We start from the raw sequence: 26,100 nt of genomic DNA, 5'->3' as shown, positions 1-26,100 counted from the left end.
GACAGTATGATTGATGGCATATATGTGAAGTTATCTTATACAATTACTCTTTTATTATTGATCTCATTAATTTCATTGTATAAGAAAAATACTAGTTTCCACTCAATGGTAACTATGTGCAGCCATAAGGGGCATGTTATATTTTTTTAATAAGCAATTTCAATTAGATCACATACATCATGTAGGACTGGACTATTGAATTACTACATGAAAAAAAAAAGATTCATCTTCCTCTCAGTCCAGTACCCCCCCCCCTTCCATAGGATGGTATACAAAATTTGAAACTTGAAGGGGATACATCATCCCCCCCCCCCCATGCATGATGATTTCATGAGATTGTTGGTCCCTCTAGGTGGAGGGACAAGATGACCTTCTCTCGTAGGCTGCTGTATAAACTTCTAAAGTCAAGGGGACGCCTTGGTCAATTCATTGTCAAATATGGTGTACTTTTTTATGAATTAGCAAGTGAGTGTATAGTGTATATAAAATTGGACATTTACACTCTCAAAATTGTTATAAAATTATAAAGGAAATTATATGAGTAATTATATTGAATTGTTTTTCTTTTCTTCTGCAGTTCGCTTTGATGGTATCTACTCTGACGAGGAAACAGAAACAAAATGGGTTGGTTGGAATCAATGCTGTCAGAAAGATTGTTACCTTGAAGGAAATACCAATTGTTAATCAAATCATAGAAAACTTGTCATCAATTTGAAAAAAATCCTGTGTGTATTTTCTATCAATATGTAAAAATGTTCCTCATAAATATTCTGCCATACATTGTAGGATTAATCATAACACTTGGTTTCCCATGGAACACAAAACATGTCTTGAATGATTTACTACATCCCTAACAAAAGAATTATGTTGCAAATTTGTTAATTTATCAACTCTGTGAATGTTAAAGAAAGATGGAATCTAAAAGATATTCATACACATATTATACTTTAATTATGGTATAGGTACTTTGTTTTGTCATTTAGTTTGATTTTTGTGGAAGGAAAATGAGTTGGACTTATTGCAATACCATGCTCAATTTCTCCCTCTGTACAAGATTTCTTTTTCATCTCCATTATCTTCATAAAATATATATTGGAAGTAGCACTTTTAAGTATATTTCTATATTTTACCAAAAACTTTCAAAAGAAAAGGTCGTCTCTAGTGGGAGACTAAAATCTCCCTCCTAATGGTGAAACTGTACGTATGTCATTATTTTACAGATATATGTATTATACTAAGAAACTGATGAAAAAAATAATGTGATATGTTTTATTTTTAGTATGTAAATAACTTCAAATCAGATTCGGTATTTGTTTAAAAAGCAGTAGGGAAATGTACATAGATTTCATTGCATTGTTACACTGAAGGAACAACTCAAATGAACTTATGAATGTTTAATAACAATTTGGCATGTTTTATTCATAACAGTGCTACTGCTAGGCAAATAAAGTACTTTATATATTCTTGTATATACACTTTGATGAGACTAGAAGCAAACATAACATGGTTAGGCTATAATATAAAAAAAACTTAAATGAACAAAACATAACAAAGAGTATGGTGATTAAATCAGATTTTAAAAGTTGTTTATAAACCATAGTAGACTTCCATATTCCAATGTCTTTCACTATACCTCTTTTGATAAGTCTTTCACAACTAAATCATTCTAAAAAAAATCTGTCTTTTCAGAAAGCCTGTATCGAACAAACTCGATTTCAATCAGCTTGATTCTTAAATAAAAAACATTTATGATGTTAGGCAATGTTCATCTATGTATAGACCTAGTCTAGATCTGGACGTACTGGCATCGATTTCCTTTGCACCTGTTTGAATACTCAATGTAGATCGGTCTGAAGTCCATTGATTTATTCTTTTAAACTTACCTCCAATCTTTTCCAGTGGATTTGGTTGAAGAAGTCAGTAAATAAACTTTGCAATGATCTTTATTGGGCATACAAACACAAAGGTACCATAAAAACAATCATATACAGTTGAGGCCAAAAGTTTACATAGACCCATGGAATTCAGTGAAATTTGTTCTTTGCCAAACATCGTAAAATTTACTCTATCTTCCAAAATATAACTACCATGACGAATTGGGTGTCAAATGAAAGAGCATATTAAGCTTTTTCACATGACTGAGATGCTCTTGGTATTAAAGTATATTTCAGGTGGAATTTTCTTTGAAGTAAAAAAGTAATATTTGTGCCAAATGTTGTTATATTTTCAAAAATGTTGTTATGTTTGTTATATTTTCAAACATCGTTTCATAGAAATGCATAAATGTCAAATCTATGATTTATGATTTTCTATCATAATATGTCACAAAAAAAGGTAATCTGAAATGTTTGTGTTGAAAAGTAACTAGCACAAATAACTTTTTGTCAAGTTTTTATTTTTAATTTGTCTAAAATATGAAGATTTTTTGGTAAAAAATGACAGCTAAATATTTTTGAGCTCCTGATGACAAAGCAATGTGATGAAGGAGCATGACATACTCATTTGTTTGATATCAAATTCGTCATGATCAGCACAAATATTCTATAAGATACAGTAAATTTTATGTTTAGCAAGTGTCAACTTTTCTTTGAATTTCCTGGGTGTATGTAAACTTCTGGCCTCAATTGTATGTCCAGATCTGGATGAGCAGAGACTCATATTTTGCCATGGAAATGCAGAGAATCTCTGTGACATTCATAAAACTTGATGCAACCTCAAAGATAACAATTTGATTCCAAGTAAAACAAAAATCTCCCAAAGCATGAGAATGAAAAAAAAATCAAATTCACAACTTGATCTACCAAGGATGATGGTTTATAAGACATCATCTCATTGGTTTCAAAATATTCTTCATTTCTAGACCTCTTTGAATTAAGGTATGATGATAAATGACAAATATGATGAAAAAAGTATAATGCAAAGTACAATATGATGTGAAATTAACTGTTGTGGCATGAATGCAAGATACAAAGTATTTACTTATTTCCATCTTTTCATTTTTTTTTAAGATTTGAGAATATCACATTTCCTCCTAACAAATTACCCTTTTTGAGTAGAATTGATGACCGGAAGAACTAATTCAACTTTATTCAAAAGGCATCTTAACATATAACATTCATTGCTATATATTGAAATAGAAAATTGAATTGAAGTTCTTTTCCATTACATTATTTCTGATGATGTAGTTGAACCTATGAACATTAATGAGGCTCATTGTATCCAAACATGATACAATAGGAATATTATAATAAGTAACATTTATTCAGTAATATAAAAACATTTGACTCTTTGGTTGATAAAAACCAACAAGATAAAAATCTCATTCGTACAAAACATCTAATACATGTACATGTATATCTAATATTGAACATAAAGCAAAGTAAAAGAATTTGTAATAGGTTGGATATCATATTACCATTATGTTATTAATTTCAATGGTTATCTATATCACAAATTGAGCTGAAAGTTTTGATGATGATAAAGATTATAATAACACTAAGTAAGAAATCTACATTTTATGTAGAATAGTGACTAGTAAAGAGTGCCTACTGATCAAATAACGTTTGTAGTAAATATTATCTTTTCTATTCATTAATGATACTATGTAAGAAATCTACATTTTATGTACAACAGTGACTAGTAAAGAGTGCCTATGGATCAAATAAGATTGTTTGTAGTAAATCTTGTCTTTTCCATTCATTCCATCTAATCCCCTATCCATACACCCCACATATCTTACAAATGAAGATGAAAAGGCTATATTTGTGGCTGAATTCTTTTGTTTATAAATGGGGGGGGGGGGGTCAATAAATGTAATGTTATACACTTCTATCCAGTTAAAGCTTCTTTTTTTTCTCCTTTTTTGCAGACAGAACCCCATGAAAAATACCACATTATTACATATATATATTCTGATAAGCAGAACTCCTAAAGCAGATCTAAAAAAGCTGCAAATGATCTAGTTTTCTGAAAATGTGTTAATTGTCCTTACTCTACATGTGCAATAATTTCATTTTCACTCAATCTGTTTTTTTATGTCACATAGAGTAATGATGCTCTGCATTTGGTAGATAAAGCACATAGGCTGCATAGACTACAGAGTTAAGGCTTACCGCTCATCAATGCCTCAAAAATAAAGTAGTATTACAGCAACATTGTAGTATTATGAGGTGGTGTATCTAAATGGTGACTCTGGAAATTGATATAGTAGTGTTGGTGTATATGAAGAGACGATACAATCATAGCAAATAATAAGATGCAAAATCAAGGATGATAAGATTTACTGCATAGAAAGTTGAGTCAGTTTAGAATAAACTAAATATTAACAGTAATAAAACTTAACTCTTAAAGATAAATTCCAGTTCTGGTAACGATCTCAAAATGACTTTTTACAGAATCTAATATAATGACCACCCAAGTGTCTGTTTGTATGAATAAAAAATATGTGCCAAAGGATTCTGGAAGAAATTGTGTAATTGCTGAGAAATAAGCAAAATAAGCGCGGATTCGGTCACTTCCGTCGGGTCTTTATTTCAGCAATAATAATACACTGTCCCACGTGTGCCTATCTGTGTTGGTGATCTTCAGTGTGAACATTTTTCAGCGTAGATTTCAAGATTTCACAAAGTTCAGTTTATGTAACTGTACCAGATCTAGATCCTCGATGATATACTGACAATTAAGCCTGGTTTTACAGACTTTTTCATGAAATCAGTGTTTACTGCAACTACTGGCATTTCTCTTTAATAGAGTGATGAGATGATTAGAGACACAAATGGTGTAAAAATGTTAAAAGCATGAAATTGAGACAAATGCTAACCTAAATGAGATAAAAGGGAGAGAAATGAACGCAAAGGTCATATATTTTGATTGCAAATTGAAGTTATTACATTACACCAATCTGAGTGAATTGAATGAATTTTTTTATTCACATAAGCCTACAATTTATATTTTTATTTATGATTTGACACTAAACCTGTAATCCTTCAATAAGAAACAATGAGTTAAATGGAAGAGAATTGTATCTAGCTTGCCAGGTATTCAAAACAAAATAGTGGTACACTTTTACAGTACAATACTATAGTAAAGTATTACTGCAATATGGTTTCATTTTTACATGTAAAAACTTCAAAAAAATCTTTGATTTCCCAGAACAGGCATATGTGAATGCTCATGTGCACACATTCATATATATATGGGCAATCTGTAAAGTATGAATGTCCACCTGATTATCTCAGCCTTCTTGACATGATTTCACAGTTTTCTCATTTAATATAAAAAAGTTTTCATGCTCTTAAATTATCCTGGCTTGAGCAGTTTAGATTTGCAGAAAAATTATGAAATAAATTAGAGTTGAAAAAGAGTTTCATGCAGTGTCTCAATGTAAGCTCACACAATCAGAAGGTACTGATCAGACAGTCAAGCAGGACTCCCCTAGGCATCAATTTGCTACTCATAAAAAACATCATGAATTACTCACCTTCCATGATGTTCTACAGAAAAATCCTACAAATTACTAGATATTCCCAGATAAATCTTCTCTTTCAATGTGCAATATGCATAATAAGTTTGTTAAAAGCTGAAAGGTTTATAAAATAGTTTATGTATCCTAAACCAGTGTGGTAACAAAAATTCATGTTCTCAACATATCTAATTAATTTCTACACTCCTACGCCAATACATCCTTTTCTTTATGGCAGCCACCAAGCCAATAGTGACAACTAAAACTGATTTCTACTGAGTAAGATTGTATAAAAAAGAACCTGTCTATAATAAAGGCCACATTTTGTGTTTGCCTTGTGTAGTCACTACAGACAAAAATCTATATATCTTATAATAAAAGTTGTTATCTTGTACAGCAATCTTGTTGGAAGATGGTCAAAAAGAGGATCTCTTGTAGATTTACTGTCTGGTTCTTCAGAATTCAATTTTATCAGGAGGGGGGGGGGGTCATGAACATTGACAGTGCTGACTAAATTGTCAGCTTCAGTGAAATTATCAGTTTGATTGGCTGACAAACACTGGTCTCTGACTGTTACTATGGTAACTGTCACAGAAAGATATCTTGTCCATGCAGACAAGCTTCATAAGATGGTTGAAGGACATGTCTACTTTGTCTTTAAAGACCACACTTTGCATTTATCTTGTGTAGTCACTACAGACAAGATTTGATGTATCTTATAATAAAAATTGTATAGCAAGCTTCATGGAACATGAACTCTCTGATTTTTCAGAAGTCAGTTTAACCTGGGGTAGTTTCATGAATGACCTCACTTAGTTGTCAGCTTTTGATAGGCTGAAATGCACTGGTCTCTGGCTGTTGCTATGGTACCTGTTAGAGAATGATAACTTGACAAGCTTCATGAGATAGTTGAAGGAGTTGATGGATCAACTCAGAAGCTTTCACTGCAGGAGCCATCACTATCTGATTCATTACCTTTAGCTTCACCACTCTCCTGAAACATCAAGAAAAACACATGTTTGAATAAAAGATACTTTTAATGTATTTTGACCCATTCACCACAAGATTAAAAATCCCCATAGACTTTGTACAGGGCCCACCCGGTTCCCGTAGACAACGGGTTAATCCTATTAGTAATTTTCACTAATGCATTCTTAACCAAAAAATATGGATAGGTTCCACTGACCCACTTCTGCTGATTTTTCTTTTCCTTTCTTTTAACAGTATATAGAATTTTACACTATTCCTGCCTTTCAGAGTAATGTTAGAATCAATGACATCTTTGAGATCTACTTCAACTCCTATTCATCACATGACCCAGGATTGCCCTATTTTCATATGAAGATATCTAGAACAGTTTTGGTACTGTATGTTCAAAGATACTTTTCAGGTATCTAATATCAAAATGTGAATTTTATAATTGTCTTTTATAATAGTCTTATTTCAGGCCATTTAACTTTTGATTGAGCTGGGCAAGTACCCGATTTAAAGTTGAATTAAGAAGGGGGTGAGTTTCCATAAATATAGGTTCTACATACAATATATAGTATACATAAGTTGTTCAAACAGATAGCATGTCACAAAAATCCTCTGCCTTCTCGATATTTTGCTTTGAAAGTCTATGAAATTAGCCACCTGTCAGAGCCCGAGAGCTAGTGTACAGAAAAGTCACTCGGAGTGTGACGTCACCGGGGGGAATTTAGTATAAGAGGTGCCTGAATGTCATACAGAAATGCTATGCAGAGAGAGAAAGATATTTTACAATTTTTTTTCAAAGCAACTCAAATCAAATAAATAGGACTGATATGTACAAATCTTTACTTTCCCTGTATAAAAAACAGTATGAATAACCACCATGAACTCTTCAATCATGATGTAAGATAGCAAACAGTGAGTTATTAAATGATATTTTCACTATTATTCATTTATTTTATCACGATGTTCAATCAAGTGAGTAGCTGGAAAGTAATTCCGGCGGCTAGCTCAGCGCGCGCTGAATGAACGCATAATACTAGTACACACATCACCCAGGCATTGAGTGTACTGTTATGGTCTGGTATGTCGACTTAGTTCATGGCCGTGCAGCGATCCCCTGGCGTTTTTTCTTCTTTTCTTTTGTCTTTGACTCCACTTTTATATCCTCTGGATCATTTCCACTCATAGCTCATTCCACAGAACAATCTTGAACCAAACGTATAGTATTCTTTCTCGGCCTTCTGAGTTGTTTTCTATATTTAATTACGCTAGGGGTCACCGTCACACATACAAACGCAATTCGCAAGTGAGTTGAAGACAGAAAGATATATAGTAATTAGTATACATCTCTATGGTTGAAGACAACAAGAACGGTACGGTAGCTCGACAGCTAGCTGCGCCGGAGCGGGCGGCCGGTCGGCACAAAGCAATTCCGCAACCAAATGTGTTTTTTTGCAAGAGCCGCGTCACACGCTTATAAATATGTCATAATAACACGTCTGCTACGTTATCGACTGGTGAGAAGATCTCGATCAAATTTCATATTATTCACCTTGAAATTATTCCTTTAGGGTCTATGGTATCATTCTGAGGGAATTCACATATTTGGAATAATAGTACGGCCACAAATATTTTAATCATTTCCTCTTTGCAAGTTCTATGGCTCGCAGATACAACTTCAACTGCAGTTATTCCATATGAAGGAGTACGTGCATAGTACACAAAACGGCACTGCCTTGTTTACTACACCGGGACCGAATACCCCCCGGTGACGTCACACTCAAAGAACACCCGTCTCGGTAGGCATTGCAGGAGCGAACTCAGGGAAAATGGGTAGGGATAAATCGTTCAAATTCACTATTTTGAAAAAAGAAAATGGGGGGTCGAATCACCTATTAGTGTTTGGGGGGTTGTAAGGTTGCTATTAATGTAAATATCTCAATATTTGGAATCGTCTTCTTAATTCAACTTTAAGTTTTAATGTACTGTTAATTGTGACTAATTTCAGTTCAGTGAATTAAAGCAAAATCTATCGCAGGATTGATTTTTGATGATTTTTTGATGAGCTATGAATTAACACGTGAGTGAATGGGGGTCTGTAATACTCATGTGAGCCATAACCAGATCGGGCTTTTTTGGTGTTAGAAAACCGGGGGGCAGGTTGTATTAACGCCCCCCCCCCCCCCCCCCCATTGAGATCTCGGCTGCCGATCATGCGAATGCTGTGAAAATTGGCATGATAATAGTATGGAATGTAATCTACAAGGATGTACGGTTAATCCCCCCCCAAATTTTTTTTTTTTTTTTTCCAATATGAATTAATTATGCTGATTTATGCATAAATCATACTTTTTGCTCTAATTCACTAAAAAAAGGCTCTTAGAATGTTATTTTGTTAAATGTAAATTATTGTTTTATGAATTTATGTATTTCTATGTTTTCAACCTTTTGTTTTTCTTTGTTTTGTTTTTTAAATTATAGAAAAATAATTCACAATTATGCTAAAATCAATTAATTAAGCTTATGAATGTAAAGATAATCATATCTTGATGAATAAGATGAAAAAATTCAATTTATTTAGACTTTGTACACAAAACCACATTATAAAGCAAATTTTGGGTCTGACGTGCACTTATGTAATGTTGCGTGATTTTTCAACTGCATACCCGGGCATTGTAAATTTGGTATCAAAAGATGCGCAAGACCTCAAAGTAAAAGGCGAGCGGCGCAGTAAAAGTAGAATGGTCGCAAAAAATTTTGAGGGAGGGAGTTAGTTCTTCACCCCCCCCCCCCCCCCCCCCGGGCAGGTTTTAGGTTTAAGCAAATAAGCAATAATGTACAAGCAATTTTATTGAAGAGGAATGAAAGATGAATGGTTGTTTATTCTTTACCTCCTTTTCTCCATCACTATCAGATGATTCTAATCTACTTGCTGCTTCTTCTTCCTCCTCCTCGCTATCATCTTCTCTTGTTATCTGAGATGGAATCTCTTCTCCCTTGAAAGATAAGACAGCATCAAGAATTATCTTTAAAACTTGACAATTGTTTCTCTTTGTATATATATATGTATGTTTCTGAACACTTACGATCTCTGAAAGGTGTAAACCTGTTATAAACAGTTTACCATGACCATGGCCCTGTAACCAAACCGATCCTTAATATGGCAACTTTCCTAAAATTGAGATCTCTGTACTTGATATATCCTACCAAGGAAGCCTTCATGATAGTTATGTAAGGTTAACATAACAATGGCCATGTAACCAAAGTGATCCTCAAATAACTTATCTTACCTTGAGATCTCTGTACTTTTTTTCCTGCATGGAATGCTTCATGACAGTTATGCAAGGACAGCATAACTTCAACCCTGTAAATCAATCTTTCAATTGGCAACACTTTACTCACCTTGAGATCTCTATTCTTGAGGTTTCCTACCCAGAATGCTTCATGACAGTTATGTAAGGTCAACATAACCTTGACTCTGTAAACAAATTGCTCAAGGAGACGTTTCATCTGAGGTACATGACTAGTCAATGCAATATCCTTTGCAACCTGTCAGAAAATAAGAGAAAATACTTCTTATTACTAAGTTGGATCTTTCATTAAAAACATGCACAAAAAGATTATTGAATTCGTTTTCAAAATGTTCTGAAATTTAAGATTAAAGCTTCGCTCTATAAAAAGTTGAATGTTCAGGGGATTGAACAGAAAAGATGCCCATTACACAGTATCCAAAGGGCATGCCATTGGCAAAGCACAGTAACTTAGGTAGATAGATGACATGACTTGATAAATTGGACACACAATATTTGCTCCTGCGACAATTGCTCTGGGCTTTATTTTGTCTAAGATGCAGAGTAAGAGTTAGAATAGCATTTTATGTTAAGTTTAGGTTTAGCTTTAGGTTAGAGTATAGTACATATATTTCATCCAGGGTTGAAGTTGGTCATTCAATTAGTGTGTCAAATTTATACCAAAGCAATTACCGCAAGAGCAAATGTCATTGAAACAACAATTTTTCCATAAAAAAATTGGTAACGGGTCTTGTTTTCCAAACTATATGAGGCTACCATTATTTTTCTAATTTCTCTCTAAATATTAAGATGCAGGATAATAAATTGTTATCACAAGATGAACAAACTCAACCAATTATTTATTCACCTCCACACCATTACATGACGGATTGGTATTATACCCATTGCAATAAATGACTACTCCCCAGGGATCAGAGAAAGTGTTATATTGTGTGCGGGCAAGCAAAAAACCAACGGCAGCATACATATAGCTGATAAGTACTAGAAGACGTCATTCCTATGCTTTAGGTACTACATAAAAAAAATATTATCATTATTACTTAGTGGCAAAGGCCATGAAATATACCTAGATGTAACTTCTTACCTTTGAATGGCTACAGATGTGTTGTAGATATCTAGTGCATTGTTGCAGCATCTTTAGAAGAGCTTGTACATCATCTTTCTCAATCCTAAACAGCTTATCAAGGAGAGGCATTGCATGACGTAGGAAGATATCAAGGAACATTCTACCATACTAAAAATACAAAGATAATGAAACATGATATAAGTATACAGAGTTACAAGGAACATTCTACCATAATAAAAATACAAAGATAATGAAACGTGATATAAGTATACAGAGTTACAAGGAACATTCTACCATAATAAAAATACAAAGATAATGAAACATGATATAAGTATACAGAGTTACAAGGAACATATTCTACCATACTAAAAATACAAAGATAATGAAACATGATATAAGTATACAGAGTTACAAGGAACATTCTACCATAATAAAAATACTTGAAGATAATGAAACATGATATAAGTATACAGAGTTACAAGGAACATTCTACCATAATAAAAATACAAAGATAACGAAACATGATATAAGTATACAGAGTTACAAGGAACATTCTACCATAATAAAAATACAAAGATAACGAAACATGATATAAGTATACAGAGTTACAAGGAACATATTCTACCATACTAAAAATACAAAGATAATGAAACATGATATAAGTATACAGAGTTACAAGGAACATTCTACCATAATAAAAATACAAAGATAATGAAACATGATATAAGTATACAGAGTTACAAGGAACATTCTACCATAATAAAAATACAAAGATAATGAAACATGATATAAGTATACAGAGTTACAAGGAACATATTCTACCAGACTAAAAATACAAAGATAATGAAACATGATATAAGTATACAGAGTTACAAGGAACATTCTACCATAATAAAAATACAAAGATAACGAAACATGATATAAGTATACAGAGTTACAAGGAACATATTCTACCATACTAAAAATACAAAGATAATGAAACATGATATAAGTATACAGAGTAACAAGGAACATTCTACCATAATAAAAATACAAAGATAATGAAACATGATATTATAAGTATACAGAGTTACAAGGAACATTCTACCATAATAAAAATACAAAGATAATGAAACATGATATAAGTATACAGAGTAAGCCTGAGTCGTATCGATTTTAAAATCGGTGTTCGATCCATGTCATCGAACACCGGTGCATCGAAAAAAAAATAAAAATACGTCGGCCGGCCGATTCGTTTGGTTCACACAATCAATCATCAAAATATCAGTAATGTCCAACTTGACTACTACTTACTTGATTTCTATTGCCCCCAAAATGAAACCGATTGTGTAATCATGATGCCTATTCACCATTAATTTGAAGTTTATTTCGATCATAGTTCGAGTCTTACTCGTGCCGAGATAATTCATGCACGATGAATTCATGAATGGAAGTCATGGCCATCGATCGTGCATGCGCAGTACTGTTCTTTAATCAAACCAGAAAATGGCCGGAAATTGACGCGATCAACGTAAAATAAATCTTGCTTTCATGAACAATATTAATATCATGACCACAGAACATTATTTAATTGAATATTTAACAATAATTTGCATATGATAATCATTAATATGAATTTAGATCTTGATGTGAAACGTTTGTATTTCCTTTCAATTTTCAATGGCGGACATCTCATGACGATCGACTTGACTTCTTGAGTCGAGTGAGTGCACTTGTCTAAAAAAAATAATTATCACGTCAGGATTGAATTTCGAACATTGTCTCCATGCAAAAACTCTTTTCAAGTTCGTAATATCACCATATAATAACATTTTACATGACAAAACAGAGAAAATTGCGTTATATTTTTTCCCATCAATTTGAAGCTAGTTTGTGCCCAACTTTGGGCTCTGATTTCATGAATGGAAAATATGTCATACGCCATCGAACACGCATGCGCATTGTGCTTATCGCGGAGCTCGGAGGAGACGTCCAGAGATGGAATAACAATAGAAATAATGTCAGTATTAATTCTTCCATATGAACATAACATACTTTGCTGACATCGTCAATATAGTATTGACCATAAAATCTTGTTAAATCGTAATAATTTATATGAATTTAGGGCTCGATTCGAAACATTCGTATTTATTTTGATCGCATGCTCAATTGTGTCTAAAAAAATGGATTGTCATTATCAGGATTAATTCTCGAACATCGTCATAATTCATATTCCACAATCTTTCCTCACAATCGTTATATCAGCATTGAATAGCAATTCAAATAATCATCCAGAGAAAATTACGTATTTATTCCCATAAATTTATTTGGAGCTCATTTTGGATCCAACTACACAATCTAAGGCAAGTTACAGCGCTCTCCGTTGGTTGCACTAGTTTGCTGGCGCTGACAAGCACGCCTGTCGTTTCGGGAGAGTGAGTGTACGGGGCTGGTGAATGGACTGCGAATGCTAGTTGACCGAAAATCATTCGGATCGACTCTGCGTGATTCATGTCTTTATTATTGTTTCATTTTAAACTTATATGTTGTCATCTGCAAATATCGTTGTTGAAGATATTTTGGGAAGAATTCTGCATTGGTCCCCGGCCTTTTTTTGTGTTTTGTGATCATGGAAAATACAAACGAACTTTACTCTGTCATCTGCATTTGCAACGCTCACCCGGCCAACGCCAGTGCATACCGTCAGTGCGTAGTGCATGCAAGGCGCATCGACGCCGGAGCAAAAAACAAAAGACTAAATTTTCCCCGCCTTATGCATCGATGTGCGATCGAATTAAAGCTGTCGAACACCGGTTTTCAAAATAATCGATATAACTCAGGCTTAATACAGAGTTACAAGGAACATATTCTACCAGTACCATACTAGAAATACAAAGATAATGAAACATGATATAAGTATACAGAGTTACAAGGAACATTCTACCATAATAAAAATACAAAGATAATGAAACATGATATAAGTATACAGAGTTACAAGGAACATATTCTACCATACTAAAAATACAAAGATAACGTAACATGATATAAGTATACAGAGTTACAAGGAACATTCTACCATAATAAAAATACAAAGATAATGAAACATGATATAAGTATACAGAGTTACAAGGAACATTCTACCATAATAAAAATACAAAGATAATGAAACATGATATAAGTATACAGAGTTACAAGGAACATTCTACCATAATAAAAATACAAAGATAACGAAACATGATATAAGTATACAGAGTTACAAGGAACATTCTACCATAATAAAAATACAAAGATAACGAAACATGATATAAGTATACAGAGTTACAAGGAACATTCTACCATAATAAAAATACAAAGATAACGAAACGTGATATAAGTATACAGAGTTACAAGGAACATTCTACCATAATAAAAATACAAAGATAATGAAACATGATATAAGTATACAGAGTTACAAGGAACATTCTACCATAATAAAAATACAAAGATAATGAAACATGATATAAGTATACAGAGTTACAAGGAACATTCTACCATAATAAAAATACAAAGATAATGAAACATGATATAAGTATACAGAGTTACAAGGAACATATTCTACCATACTAAAAATACAAAGATAACGAAACATGATATAAGTATACAGAGTTACAAGGAACATTCTACCATAATAAAAATACAAAGATAATGAAACATGATATAAGTATACAGAGTTACAAGGAACATTCTACCATAATAAAAATACAAAGATAATGAAACATGATATAAGTATACAGAGTTACAAGGAACATTCTACCATAATAAAAATACAAAGATAACGAAACATGATATAAGTATACAGAGTTACAACTTGGAACATTCTACCATAATAAAAATACAAAGATAACAAAACATGATATAAGTATACAGAGTTACAAGGTGGCTTGTCAGATAGAGAGGAAGGGACTGAACGAAGAAGATATGGACGATGTGTTGAGGAGGGTAGGATCGAGGGAGGATGCACTGAATAGAGTATTAAGTGGAGAGAGGGGGTGCGAGGTGAATCTTGCCATCCCCATAGTGTGGGACTAAACTGGATTTAAAACATGTATTACTACTACAATTTTACAGAAATTGTAAAGACATACAGCTTAATTCATTTAGTTATTTTCATACAGATGCATCGATCAATCTTTATTTCATGACCATATTCTCACCTCCTCAGTAACCTTTGTCTCATTAACAAGCCAACATAACCAGTGAGTACTCAACTTACCAACATCAAAACATCATTACTTATCGCACAAATCACCACTGACCTCATGATACTAATCAAGCACACAGTCAAACCTGAACATAAACTGATAAAACATGGATGCAAATATTCACCGTCTTAGCTATACAATCTCAGACATATTCTATTACTTTCTTTGTCCTTACCTTAAGCAGTGTCTTGATATTGTTCCTAAGATCAAACACCTTGATGACATTGACCAGAGCAGAGAAGACCTTGACCGATGATCTCCAACGGTCAAAGGTCTCACCCTGGACATCAGGTGATGTCCTCATAGAAGGCTGCAACCGCTGGACGCATGAAACTAACTCCTTCAACATAACATGGTAGTAACAGCTTAGGGTGTTCCTGAGGAGAAGATGATTGTCAAATCAAACAGAGAGAGAGAGAGAGAAACGTAAGAATAAGCACAGTTGGTGTATGAAGTAATCTAATTACATTTAGATGTACAGAAAACACATCTATATGTGTTAAACAACAGGATTCATGACATGAGAGAAATCCAGCACACTTGATTAATTCCATCACACTGATTTAAAGTTTTAAACCAAATATTGCATAGAAGTTATAGACACAAAAAATCAAACCAATTGAATTTCAATTCCAATGACACTGCCATTGTTGAAATCTATCTAATTTCCTACAAAAGTTTAACAGTGTGAAGCAGAATTAGTTGGGCACCAATGGATGTACCATACACACTAAGTACTTGGTTACATGGATCGCATTTTTTCTTGCTTGAAAAAAATAAATGGGGTAAAGTTTTATATCCCAATAAAAATATGATATTAATGGGACAAATTTCATAAACTGATTAATCTTTTTTACATGTACGTCATTGTTTCTGCAATGTCACTGCATTTCACATTTTGCCCATGTCAAGTATCATTTGAAAGCATTATAACTTGTATAAAATGGAAAACAGAGACAACTAACTTCATGAAGGTCTGTGGAGCCGGGTTATGTGCAAACGCCAGGATATATGCAAACAACGGTATATGTGCAAAATTTCGCCGGGATTTGTGCAAACAACGGAATTTGTGCAAACGCCACGCCGGGAAATGTGCAAATCTGTCAAATTTATCAACGGCATCTGTGCAAACGTGATGACGGGATATGTGCAAATGAACAATTTTCACGGGATATGTGCAAATCACTGCTTTTATCCACATTAAGGCTTTTTCTCATGAAATGTTTCATAACATTACTGCATAAGGGAGAAGCTACAGTACCATCGGCAATGAAATGCTTTCCAGAGAGGCAGTGGGGGGGGGGGGGCACCAGCCTAAAATTTAAGACCCACTATCGTTCGGAATAACATGGATGTAGAGTGTAGTCTTTTAATCCTCCAGACCCAGTCATTTAATAATTTGAAGATCCTTCTAAACTAAGATCTGTACTACACGGCTGTTTCACAGTGAAAATAAGCTTAGCGCCCCCTTGCGGCCCAAGTGCGCATATGCATGTAACGTTGTTGTGCCGCTATCTCTGCTGGGGCGATGAAAAAATCTTTGGCGAATGTTGTGGCATCTGGCGCTGACACGACCAACTCTCTCTGTCTATCCCCAACAGTTTATTTATTTCGCAAGAATTCCGTGGAGGAAACATTTTTTTCCATGTTTGAAGTCGTAAGTATGGCAATGTGATTATACGTTTTCTGTTTTTCTCCATTTTGTCATGATGTTTGCGTTTGCATAATCCAATGTAAACTCGCGAATCTGGCCCTAATTATGGGACTTTTTAAAGTCCAAAATGTAAAAAGTCCGGTTTGTCAGCATTTTGTATTTATTGTAGTTTTGTTTTCAAAGCACTTAAGATTCATCTGGCGTAATTTTTCGTTGGACCCATCAGTAGAATTTATTTTAGGTGGATTTTTCGGTACAGCACATTCTGTTTGTATAGGACGTGCGCGCCACTACCCCGGGTGAAGCCGGGCAGGGCCGGGTCGCCTGGCTGTGTGGTCAGACACCGCTCATGTACACAGCAGCTCAGCTGCGCTTCGTGAGCTGAGGCCGAGCTAACCCAGGGAACTCCCGCCCGCGCAGCAGCGGGCCGGAGCTCACTGGGTTAAGGCTGAGCTAGCTGAGTGAGACCGAGAGTGCATTCGCTGTCCATGACCATGTAATGATTATGCTGCTGAGTGCTAACTTTGACTCGTGAAAAAGGGTTTTTCACGGTCTGTAGAGCTAGGTCTAGACTCTAATTTTCACAATCATGACAACACTTGCAATGTTTTTTTTTTTTTTTTTTTTTTTTTTTGGGGGGGGGGGGTTTGCATACAAATTTACAATGTTACTTGTATCTGTGATACTGATAGGGCTACATTGACTACACCGCTAGTGACTAGATTCAAGGTCAGCAGTGCTAGTAGTACTAGTACTAGTAGGCCCTATAGATTCTAGATTTTTTAATTAATTTTTTAGGGTGGGGTAGATTTTGCTTGAGGTTTTTTCAGATACATGGGGGGGGGGGATTGCATTAAAAATATGCTGTACTGCATAGAGTCTATATGGTGGGGCCAGGGGATCGGGATTGGGTCTGAAATGAAGGATTTTGTGCGAGGAAGTTTATTTATTCCTTTATGGTTTTCTCAATCTTTTAATAATCAATACCACGCATTGCTACATTTATTCACAACAATTTACTGTATGGTACTATGCACACAGAGGTCAGGTAAATTCTAATTTTCTATTATATCAGACCAAAATATACATTTATTATTATATTTCATACAAAATTATATGATACTTTATCTCTGCACTCGCTTCTTTGGTGGCATTTCTTGTTTACTAAATTTCATCATAAGATGACTTTCATCTTTCAAAGGTCCTTTCGTCTTTAATATAACATGTCTTCTGTGTGCACGTTTTTGTACAGGGAAGATTAGCATAAATTCTATTCGTCTTTTTTATCATCATGATAGTTGTTCTCTGGTGAAACAGGTAGTAAAATAATTGTGACTGGTACTGTAGCTTTTTCTTCTTTTGTTGATTTGAGTGGTGATAAGTCATATTTGACTAATGTCACCAACATAATCTAAAAAATCTCACTTCTCACATAATGACATTATTACCAATATATTTATAGGTTTTTTATTTTATGTATCCTTTTAACTAGTTCCACTAGTCTCAAAAATTGAAGAAAAAATATGTATGTTACATCAGAGGTTAAATCTAAATCATGCCTATATTACATCAGATAAAAGAAACATCTTAAACAACTGCCAGCTATTTTACTTTTTATATATAAAATTATTTAAAAAAATTATATCACACAATTTTCAGTAATAATCTACACATCTGTGACGTTACAAAATAGAATAATTAGAAATTTATATCTCCAACATCCTGACTTCTACATTTAATCTTCTTCATTTGTCAGTTGCTTGGCGATGGGATGAGTCATTTTCTGAAGCAATGAGATGGAAGGAACCTTCATAGCATCCAACAAACAAGGATTTCTGTGAGGCATTGTGTTTTCCACATTGCAGACCTCTGTATCACCAACTTAAATGAGCCTCCACCTGTCCACCATGATCTCCCCCAAACTTAATCCACACCTCTTCTTCAGGAATTGCCCCATCGTGAGTTGTGAGAAATCCATTCCTGTGGAAAGATGATGGAACATGAACATATTGGTAGGTTTTGATGATTTCTGCCAATTAATAGCTTTAGCTATAAAAAAAAAGGCTGGCCTCCCTCAACATTTTTCAAGATATTTCTATTACTCTTTTTCGTTTGAGTCTACTGGTAATGCAAAATTTAAGGCCACATTTGTGACAGTTGGCACAGTTTTAAAAAAATAATACAATTATGCAAGTGCATATCAGATCAAAATTTGTTCAAAAACTTGTTTTAGTACAAATCAAATGCTTTATTCTGTCTCCAGCAAAGATGTATGATTGTATACATATTATTCTCACTTTTGCTGAATTGAATCATGAATCTGGTGGCAGATTATAGTATCTATTGTCATTTAAAGGTTTGAATGATCATGAATAATCCTTGGTGGCCATGTCCCTGAGATGAATTTATTGATTTCATGTTCTTTATGATCATTAAAACTATTCAAAATAAAGCAATATTCCGGTGCTAACTTTTCTTTCTATTTCTGTTGTCTAACCACCTCCAGTCTGTGACTCTGCTATGGACCTAGCGAATCACTGTCGACTGTCCATGGTTCAAGTGAGGATGGCAAACCTGGTCATTTCTTGATTACCTACAGAATGCAACTGTACCATGCAAAATCTTATGCAGTGATGGAGACACTACCTTTGACTGTGTGAAGATCAGACAATGCAATTCCCATTGGTCAGCCCCCCACCCCAAGGAGCCATTCACTGCCAGAGATCTTGAGCCAGGTCTTCAGTGGTTATCCATGGATAAGAAGAACGGAGACAATAAAGATAGTGAGGTCAGTATGACATTAATTCTCAGTGAAATTTACCTATTCATCTGTCTGTACTGTGACCAATTAAGGTGCCCATCATTCATCATGGCCAACGTCTTTGCTGCATCCCGTTATGTAAATCTCTTTGAATGACTAACAAGAAGAAGCTTTCTTCACATGTATAAGCTGTAAAACATATATACATAACAATTTTAATTTCATATTTTGATGGCCATTCACTAGAAGATTTTCCCCCCGCAATTCAAATTTGGTGCTTTTAAAATTCATCTGCCACTATACAGGTTGAAATAAAATACCCCCACTCACTTGCATGTACACATAGGGGTCATGGCTCACCAAAATTTTCACCACAAAGAAAAGGGGATAAAAAAGGAAAGGAAAGTAAAAGGGGTGAAACATATTACTTTCTGAATATTGTGTCAATTGCTATCACAGTTACTATTATTTAAAATGTAAAAAATAGTCAATATGGAAGAAAATGTTTGAAGATGAGAAATCAAACTATCAAAGTGATTTGGATATCATAAGGAAGGGGATATATATTTTTCCAACTATAAGTAGATCAACATCTATACTTGTAAACCATTCTTAAAAATAAAATTCATGTTTTATCAATATTTCAAAGAAATAAACGAGTAGTATATTGCATTTGTACAGGTGATGAGCTTTGAATTAAGATAATTCTCTCATTTAATTCGCAGTGCTAAGAATTTGCGTTACTTACTGTTCCAGGTATCTTGTTGATTTCGGCGTGACCATCTTCCTGATGCTTCTTCCAAACAATGAAACTGGAGGCTCTTTCCACGAATCTTGGAATATGTACAATTGAATGTATAGCTGCTTCAAGTGTGATTCCAGCTTTTTCAAGAGCTTCTTGACGTTCTACTTCTACTGGCCTTTATTGTAGTTAACATGTCCTGTGAATGTTTTTAGGAGGCCAGTTTTGCCACAAACACAGTAAACCTTAAGTTCACATATAGTTAACAAACAGGGATTACTTGTAACATCATCTAGGAAAAAGTTCTTGTTACAAATTGGACATGGCGAAACTTTTCATTCATTATGTCTTCAGTATTTACTGAGGTACTCACTACAAAAGGAAGTTGGGGTCAAAAGGTGAAGGTTTTGTTCAACTTGGTCACATTCCTTTATTTCTGCATCAATTATGTTCACACTTACGACATCTGATCCTTGGGTAATACTACATGTACTTTCATTAGGATAATGGGTCAAAGGCCTAATGTTAATAATCAACTGAAAATTACTTAGTCAGGAAAAGTGGCTTATTGGATTCCCTATCTTTTGCTCATAATTATTTTTTTTTTCAAATTTAATATTTCTCCATCAAATCTGACGAATTCATTATTTTTTTTATCAATAATTATTAAACGATGTCAGTAATAAGAGTTTTGATAAACATGTGCAGTATATGTATTAACATCCAAGTGCAGAATATTTGCTGGAAGGTTACATGCTACAGAGAAATTTTAAAGTGTGCAACCATAGGATACAGGAAAAAAAGTTCTTGCAGTCTTTGATGTACTTTTAAAGATCAAGATAGAATTCACCCAAAACATCTATTAGGTGTTAGTAGCCGAAAATATCCTAGATTAGTTCAGCACTATTCATCTGGAAGAAGAGACGAGTCAAAGCATTTTAAACAATTTTAAAAGTTGCCTGCGCTATAATTGTTTTAATTGTCAATTGATATGCAGTTAGAATTGATCAAATTCTGAATGCAAGCTGACAAATTTATTTAGAAGGAGGGTATTAACATGAATGTATTTCAATACAAGTAAGATGTCTCTGGCCGTCTTGCCTGCATTATTATGCAATCCAATATGATCGCATTTCAGAAGTTTGGTATGGAAATGGGTGGATAATGGAAAAAGTATTTGTAGAGTTAAATGCCACTAATTGAATAATATTAAATTCAATTATTAATCAAAAACAGACTTCTGGAATGTCTCTACAGTTATTATTCATGACATGTCTAATCATACTAGACTAGTAGAAAAATGTCAGCCAATACAATATTCAAATTTTCAATTTTTTTTAGTTCCAATAATTTAGATATATTTCACTTCAAACTTTAATTCAAAGACTACAGGCATCACTTTTTATACGCCCGTCTTGACGGGTGTATTATGTTATCACGCTCGGTGTCCGTCCGTCCGTTAACTTTTCCTTGTAAACGCGACAACTTCAGTTTAACTTAATCTAGGCTCATATAATTTGGTGCCCGATACTAGCATGGATCCCAGGAAGCCTATAGATTTTGAGGTCAGAAGGTCAAAGGTGAGGTCACCATCTTCCACTTCTCTTGCTTGACCAATAACTCCATTTTCCATGTTACAGACGGGCATATTATGTGCCCGCCTTAGCAACACTCTTGTTCAATTTGAAGTGTATTGATTAAGAAGTTATAGCATGTATGTTAAATAGTAGGTTAAAAACAACTAAAATATGTATTGTAATGACAATGTATTATATTGTGTCATGATATGAATTATGACTGTAAGGTTTACATTTCTAGTCAGTTAAAATTCAAAGAACAACGAGATGCAGATTATTTTTACAAATTCAACCATTTTGAAAATATAAAGGAATGAGCTACATGTGCATGTCATACCCAATCTAATCAATTACCAGTAGTCACTTATCTGATTTGTAATTTATATTTATAGTATTTTTAAGTCTTGTATCATTGCATGAAAAAAAATTATCCGCAGGGTACTGAATTTGCCGGGCATGTGAAGGTGAAAGTAATTTTTCAGTTTTTTTTTTTAACATTGTTAAAATTAAATGTACACTGTAATTGATATGCATACAACGATAGATAACCAATTTTTGTGACTGTTTGAGTGGTAGATCACATAAAATTTGCAAATATTATATTTTAAAATGACTGATTATTTCATATTTATATTTATTCTTTTTTTGGAGGGGGTATATAATGCAGACCTGACAAGTGACCATGGTTTTCATTTAGGAGTTCAATCCCTTCTCCTTTCATCCATATTTTATAGCTTTTATAAAGTTACGAGGGTTTCATTGACCCTACAGACATGTAGAGTTTGAATTTTACCTCCTGGAATCTAATCCAAACACATAAAATGAGGAGTATCTATATCAGGTAATGGTAAATGATTATGTCTTAAACACATTTTTTTCCAAACACATAAAGTATTCTAATCTTGGGCTATCTTGAATTAAGTTTTAGGCTATTTATCCCATATTTCTCACATTAGTCCATAATTCATTTCCATATCGGTTGTTATACATGCTCATTAAAACATTTTATTGGAAGGTTTCATTCAAGTAAAATTATTGTCTTGATGTTTATTTATATATATATCTTTGTGCATGTAATGTCACTGGAGGGCAAATTTTCAAATGTGTTGCAATAAATAGATGAATGTGAATGAATCTCTATCTTTATCTAAACTTCCTTAAATATGTAGTAATTCACTGCAATTTTATTGTAAATTTTGAATAAAATTTGTTTATATAATCTTACTCTTTTTTATAAGCAAGGGATGACTACTTGAGACATCTAACATTCTGTTGTATAATCAAGGATAAAGGCACAAGGGTGAGGCACATGTACTTGTATGCTGCCCCTCCACGCTATATTTTGAGAATGACTCCTTGATTAGGCATTTTATCCAAAAGAAAGACCATTGTCATTAGTACGCCACCCCCTTCCTCAATTTTGCCTTCTCCAGTGCCCCATTGCATAAAAGTTAGTAATATGGTAACCTTGTTATCAAATGGTAACTTCCATAACACTAATCAAAGCCAATCAAGATCAAGGACTCCATACAAGTTGTATTTGCATGGTAAATCATAATGGTAACTTTTTATGCAATGGGGCCCAGGTAGAGTAAATCCTTGATCACTGACAGCAAACAATTAATGAAACGGGACAAAGGCAGTATTGATGAAACTGAAAAACCAGAGTCAAAGGCAGGGTTGGAAGGGACACATCCCCCCCCCCTCATTTTGAAAAAAATCTCAATTAAACATACTACTAATATAACTTTTTATGCAATGGGGCCCAGGTAGAGTAAATCCTATAGCCAAGTTTTAGGAAATTGCATAGAAAATTGTCATCTGCACCCACTCAATTTTCAGTTTTGCTCTTTGCACCCTCTTGATTTAAAAAATACTGGACCTGCCTCTGAGATATTCTGGGGTTGGATCGGCTTGGGTATTTATGACGGTGGGGGGGGGGGGGGTAATATTTTACCTCCACAATTAGAAAAAACATAGTTTCCATTAAAAAAATTTAACAAGTAAAGTTATTTTAAAAAAATCAGTGACAATAATACTACCAGTAGTCAACACCAGGGGCTGTGAAAGGGGGGGGGGGAGCTGTGGGGGCTTTCTAAAATCATGTACAAAAACATAAAAATTACCATAGAAATATGATTATTGCATGGTCAGCCCCCACTTTCAAAACTATTCCGCGGCACCTAACACCACTTTCCAGAAGGGGGGGGGGGACTGCCTTATCCTCAAAAGTAAGATGGCCCCGGGGCCGGCCCCCCTCTCTGGATCTGGTTCAGTTCTAACAAGTCAGTGGCGTACACAAGGGAGGGGGGTTACAGGGGTTCAACCCCCTTCAAATTTTGTTTTAAACCCACCCATTCCCCCCCCCCACAATAAAAAAAACACAAACATTTTTGGAAGACCCTTTTTTTATTATTTTTTTTTTTTGGGGGGGGTATGAAACGACCAAAAATTGGAGGTTAAGACTTTTTTTTTTGGGGGGGGTCATCAACATTTCATTCAGCTTGACCCCCCCCTTAAATATTCCTACGTAAGCTACGTACTGTAACAAGTTATATATTTTTTTTTTTTGAATGAGAAAGAGTTTGCCTATTTTTTTAGAGGACCGCCAACTTAAGCAATTTATGCAAATGAAAAAATAGGCCAATATACCCGGTACTCTCACACCGTATATGATATGACAGCTAGCTAGAGGCAACAATTATTTTCCATGATCGATCATGATCCGTGGTACTTGGTATCGTCGACTCGATCTCCCATTCTAAAATAGGCTCTCCCTATGATCAAGTCTGAAAAGGATCACAAAATGCTGTCAGACGAATGTGAATCGTTTTAGTTGCAATATTTCTCTCAAATCTTAATTATGAGAAGAGCAATGGAATAATTCATGTAGAATTTTCCTCGAAAACAAATACATTTGTCTACGTGGTCTCGCTGTGTTTGGTCCGGTCTTGGACCTAACGTTAGATCTAGACCCATTTCCCCATTCAAAGTGTGATCGATGACGTCCAGATAGTTTTGTTTACAAATAAATCGTAAATCGTATTTTGCGGGGAAAGATCGATTGCCAATTTGGAATTATAAATTTCAAGGATTCAAATCTATATAAAGTAAATTCAACATATCGTAATATTTTTTTTGGACAAAACTTAACAAAAAAATCTAAAATATCTAACAAAATTATTTTTATTTGAATTTGTTACTTTATTCATGAAATATGCACCTTACAAATCTTAAAATGAAACAATGATCGTGTTATAAGTTTCCAGAAGAAACTTGGCAACGTCAAAGACTGTATATGGTATTTGACGTGCATTAGAAGTACTGGGTAGCAAAAGTAGAATTAAAAGAAAACTAGTGATGGGTTTGTGATGCCAATCGGATATGTTATTTAACAAGACATTATATCTTTTGAGACGTTGAGAACACCAAAATCGGACGAGTGGTTTTCAAGATATTGAGCCTGAAATGGACGTTCTATGCAAGTCCCAGGGGCCAGGCTCATTCGCGATTGCACTGAAAATGTCTCTAATAAGTGTGGAACTTTCAGGATTTATGTGAATATCATCAAAATGAAAAGGATTTTCGAAATTTGGAATGTGATTTCTCGTGATATTTTGGAGATACCATATGACGATGGAAAGGAATAACCGTTAAAAGGTAAGGGAAACCTCCAAAAATGTAGCTTTCTAACACATGTCGAATGAAAGTCTTACAGTTGATCGTCGAGTAGTGTATAAGTTGAAATTGCATATCAGCTGGCTGGGCAGCGCGCGCGGATTTCGTGCGCGCGTACTTGAAAGGGCTTATTTTGTACATAGCCTATGGGAGTGAAACAGCCGTGACTAAAGCATACATGTACGTAAAGAGCATACCGGTAGCCTTTCAAAAATAATTAAAAACTGCAACATCTCACCGTCTACCAAATTAAGACCCTGTAGAAATGAATATAGAATGTAGTCTTTAGCCCAGACCCTGTTATATCAATAATCTAAAAAAACCCCACCTGTGGAATGAGATGGGTTTAAAGTGTAGTCTTTACTCCAGACCGGGTGATTAAACAAATTCAAAACTATTAAAGCCCCGCCATCTTACACTACTAAGACTCTGTTATAAAGAACGTTTATATAGCGTATTCTCAATTCTCCAGACCCATTCATTTAAACAAACTTTCAAGACCCCACAGTCTCATTCCTGTGAAAAAAGAATGGATATAGAGTGTAGTCTTTTCTCCAGACCGTTGATTAAAAAAAAACCTTCAGAATTAAGACCCAAAACTAAGAATCCGTTATAAAGCAAGGGTACATAACGTAGTCTTAACTCCAGACCCGTT

General features: G+C 34.3%; 2 protein-coding genes across 2 annotated transcripts in view; one reads left to right on the top strand and one right to left on the bottom strand.

The window, feature by feature from the left end:
• The window catches only part of LOC129256639 (uncharacterized), a 46,111-nt gene extending 42,446 nt beyond the window's left edge, over positions 1-3,665 (top strand). Inside the window, exon 28 of the mRNA XM_054894798.2 lies at positions 578-3,665. Coding sequence (XP_054750773.2) covers positions 578-684 — 107 coding nt within the window. The 3' untranslated portion in view covers positions 685-3,665. The remainder of the gene's footprint in view (positions 1-577) is intronic.
• Positions 1,394-26,100, bottom strand: LOC129256640 (Fanconi anemia group D2 protein-like). The gene is made up of 6 exons (XM_064097787.1): positions 25,624-26,100; positions 15,209-16,469; positions 10,832-10,981; positions 9,839-9,985; positions 9,328-9,432; positions 1,394-6,455 (listed from the first exon to the last, which is right to left on the bottom strand). Exons 2-6 carry the CDS (start codon positions 15,380-15,382, stop codon positions 6,393-6,395), a joined length of 639 nt encoding a protein of 212 aa, XP_063953857.1. The 5' UTR covers positions 15,383-16,469; positions 25,624-26,100; the 3' UTR covers positions 1,394-6,392.

Source organism: Lytechinus pictus, chromosome 3 (genome assembly GCF_037042905.1).
Source record: "Lytechinus pictus isolate F3 Inbred chromosome 3, Lp3.0, whole genome shotgun sequence".
Taxonomy (NCBI): Eukaryota; Metazoa; Echinodermata; class Echinoidea; order Temnopleuroida; family Toxopneustidae; genus Lytechinus; species Lytechinus pictus.
Note: the sequence above shows the minus strand (reverse complement) of the source record. Positions and strands in the feature narration are given on the sequence as shown.

Bases quoted from the DNA above. Each gene is read 5' to 3' on its own strand.
- LOC129256640 (XM_064097787.1), bottom strand. From the start codon at position 15,382: ATGTTGAAGGAGTTAGTTTCATGCGTCCAGCGGTTGCAGCCTTCTATG. The intron at 10,982-15,208 runs GTAAGGACAAAG...TTGTATTTTTAG, and splicing joins ATATCAAGACACTGCTTAAG to TATGGTAGAATGTTCCTTGA. The intron at 6,456-9,327 runs GTAAAGAATAAA...TTGATGTTTCAG, and splicing joins ATAGTGATGGAGAAAAGGAG to GAGAGTGGTGAAGCTAAAGG.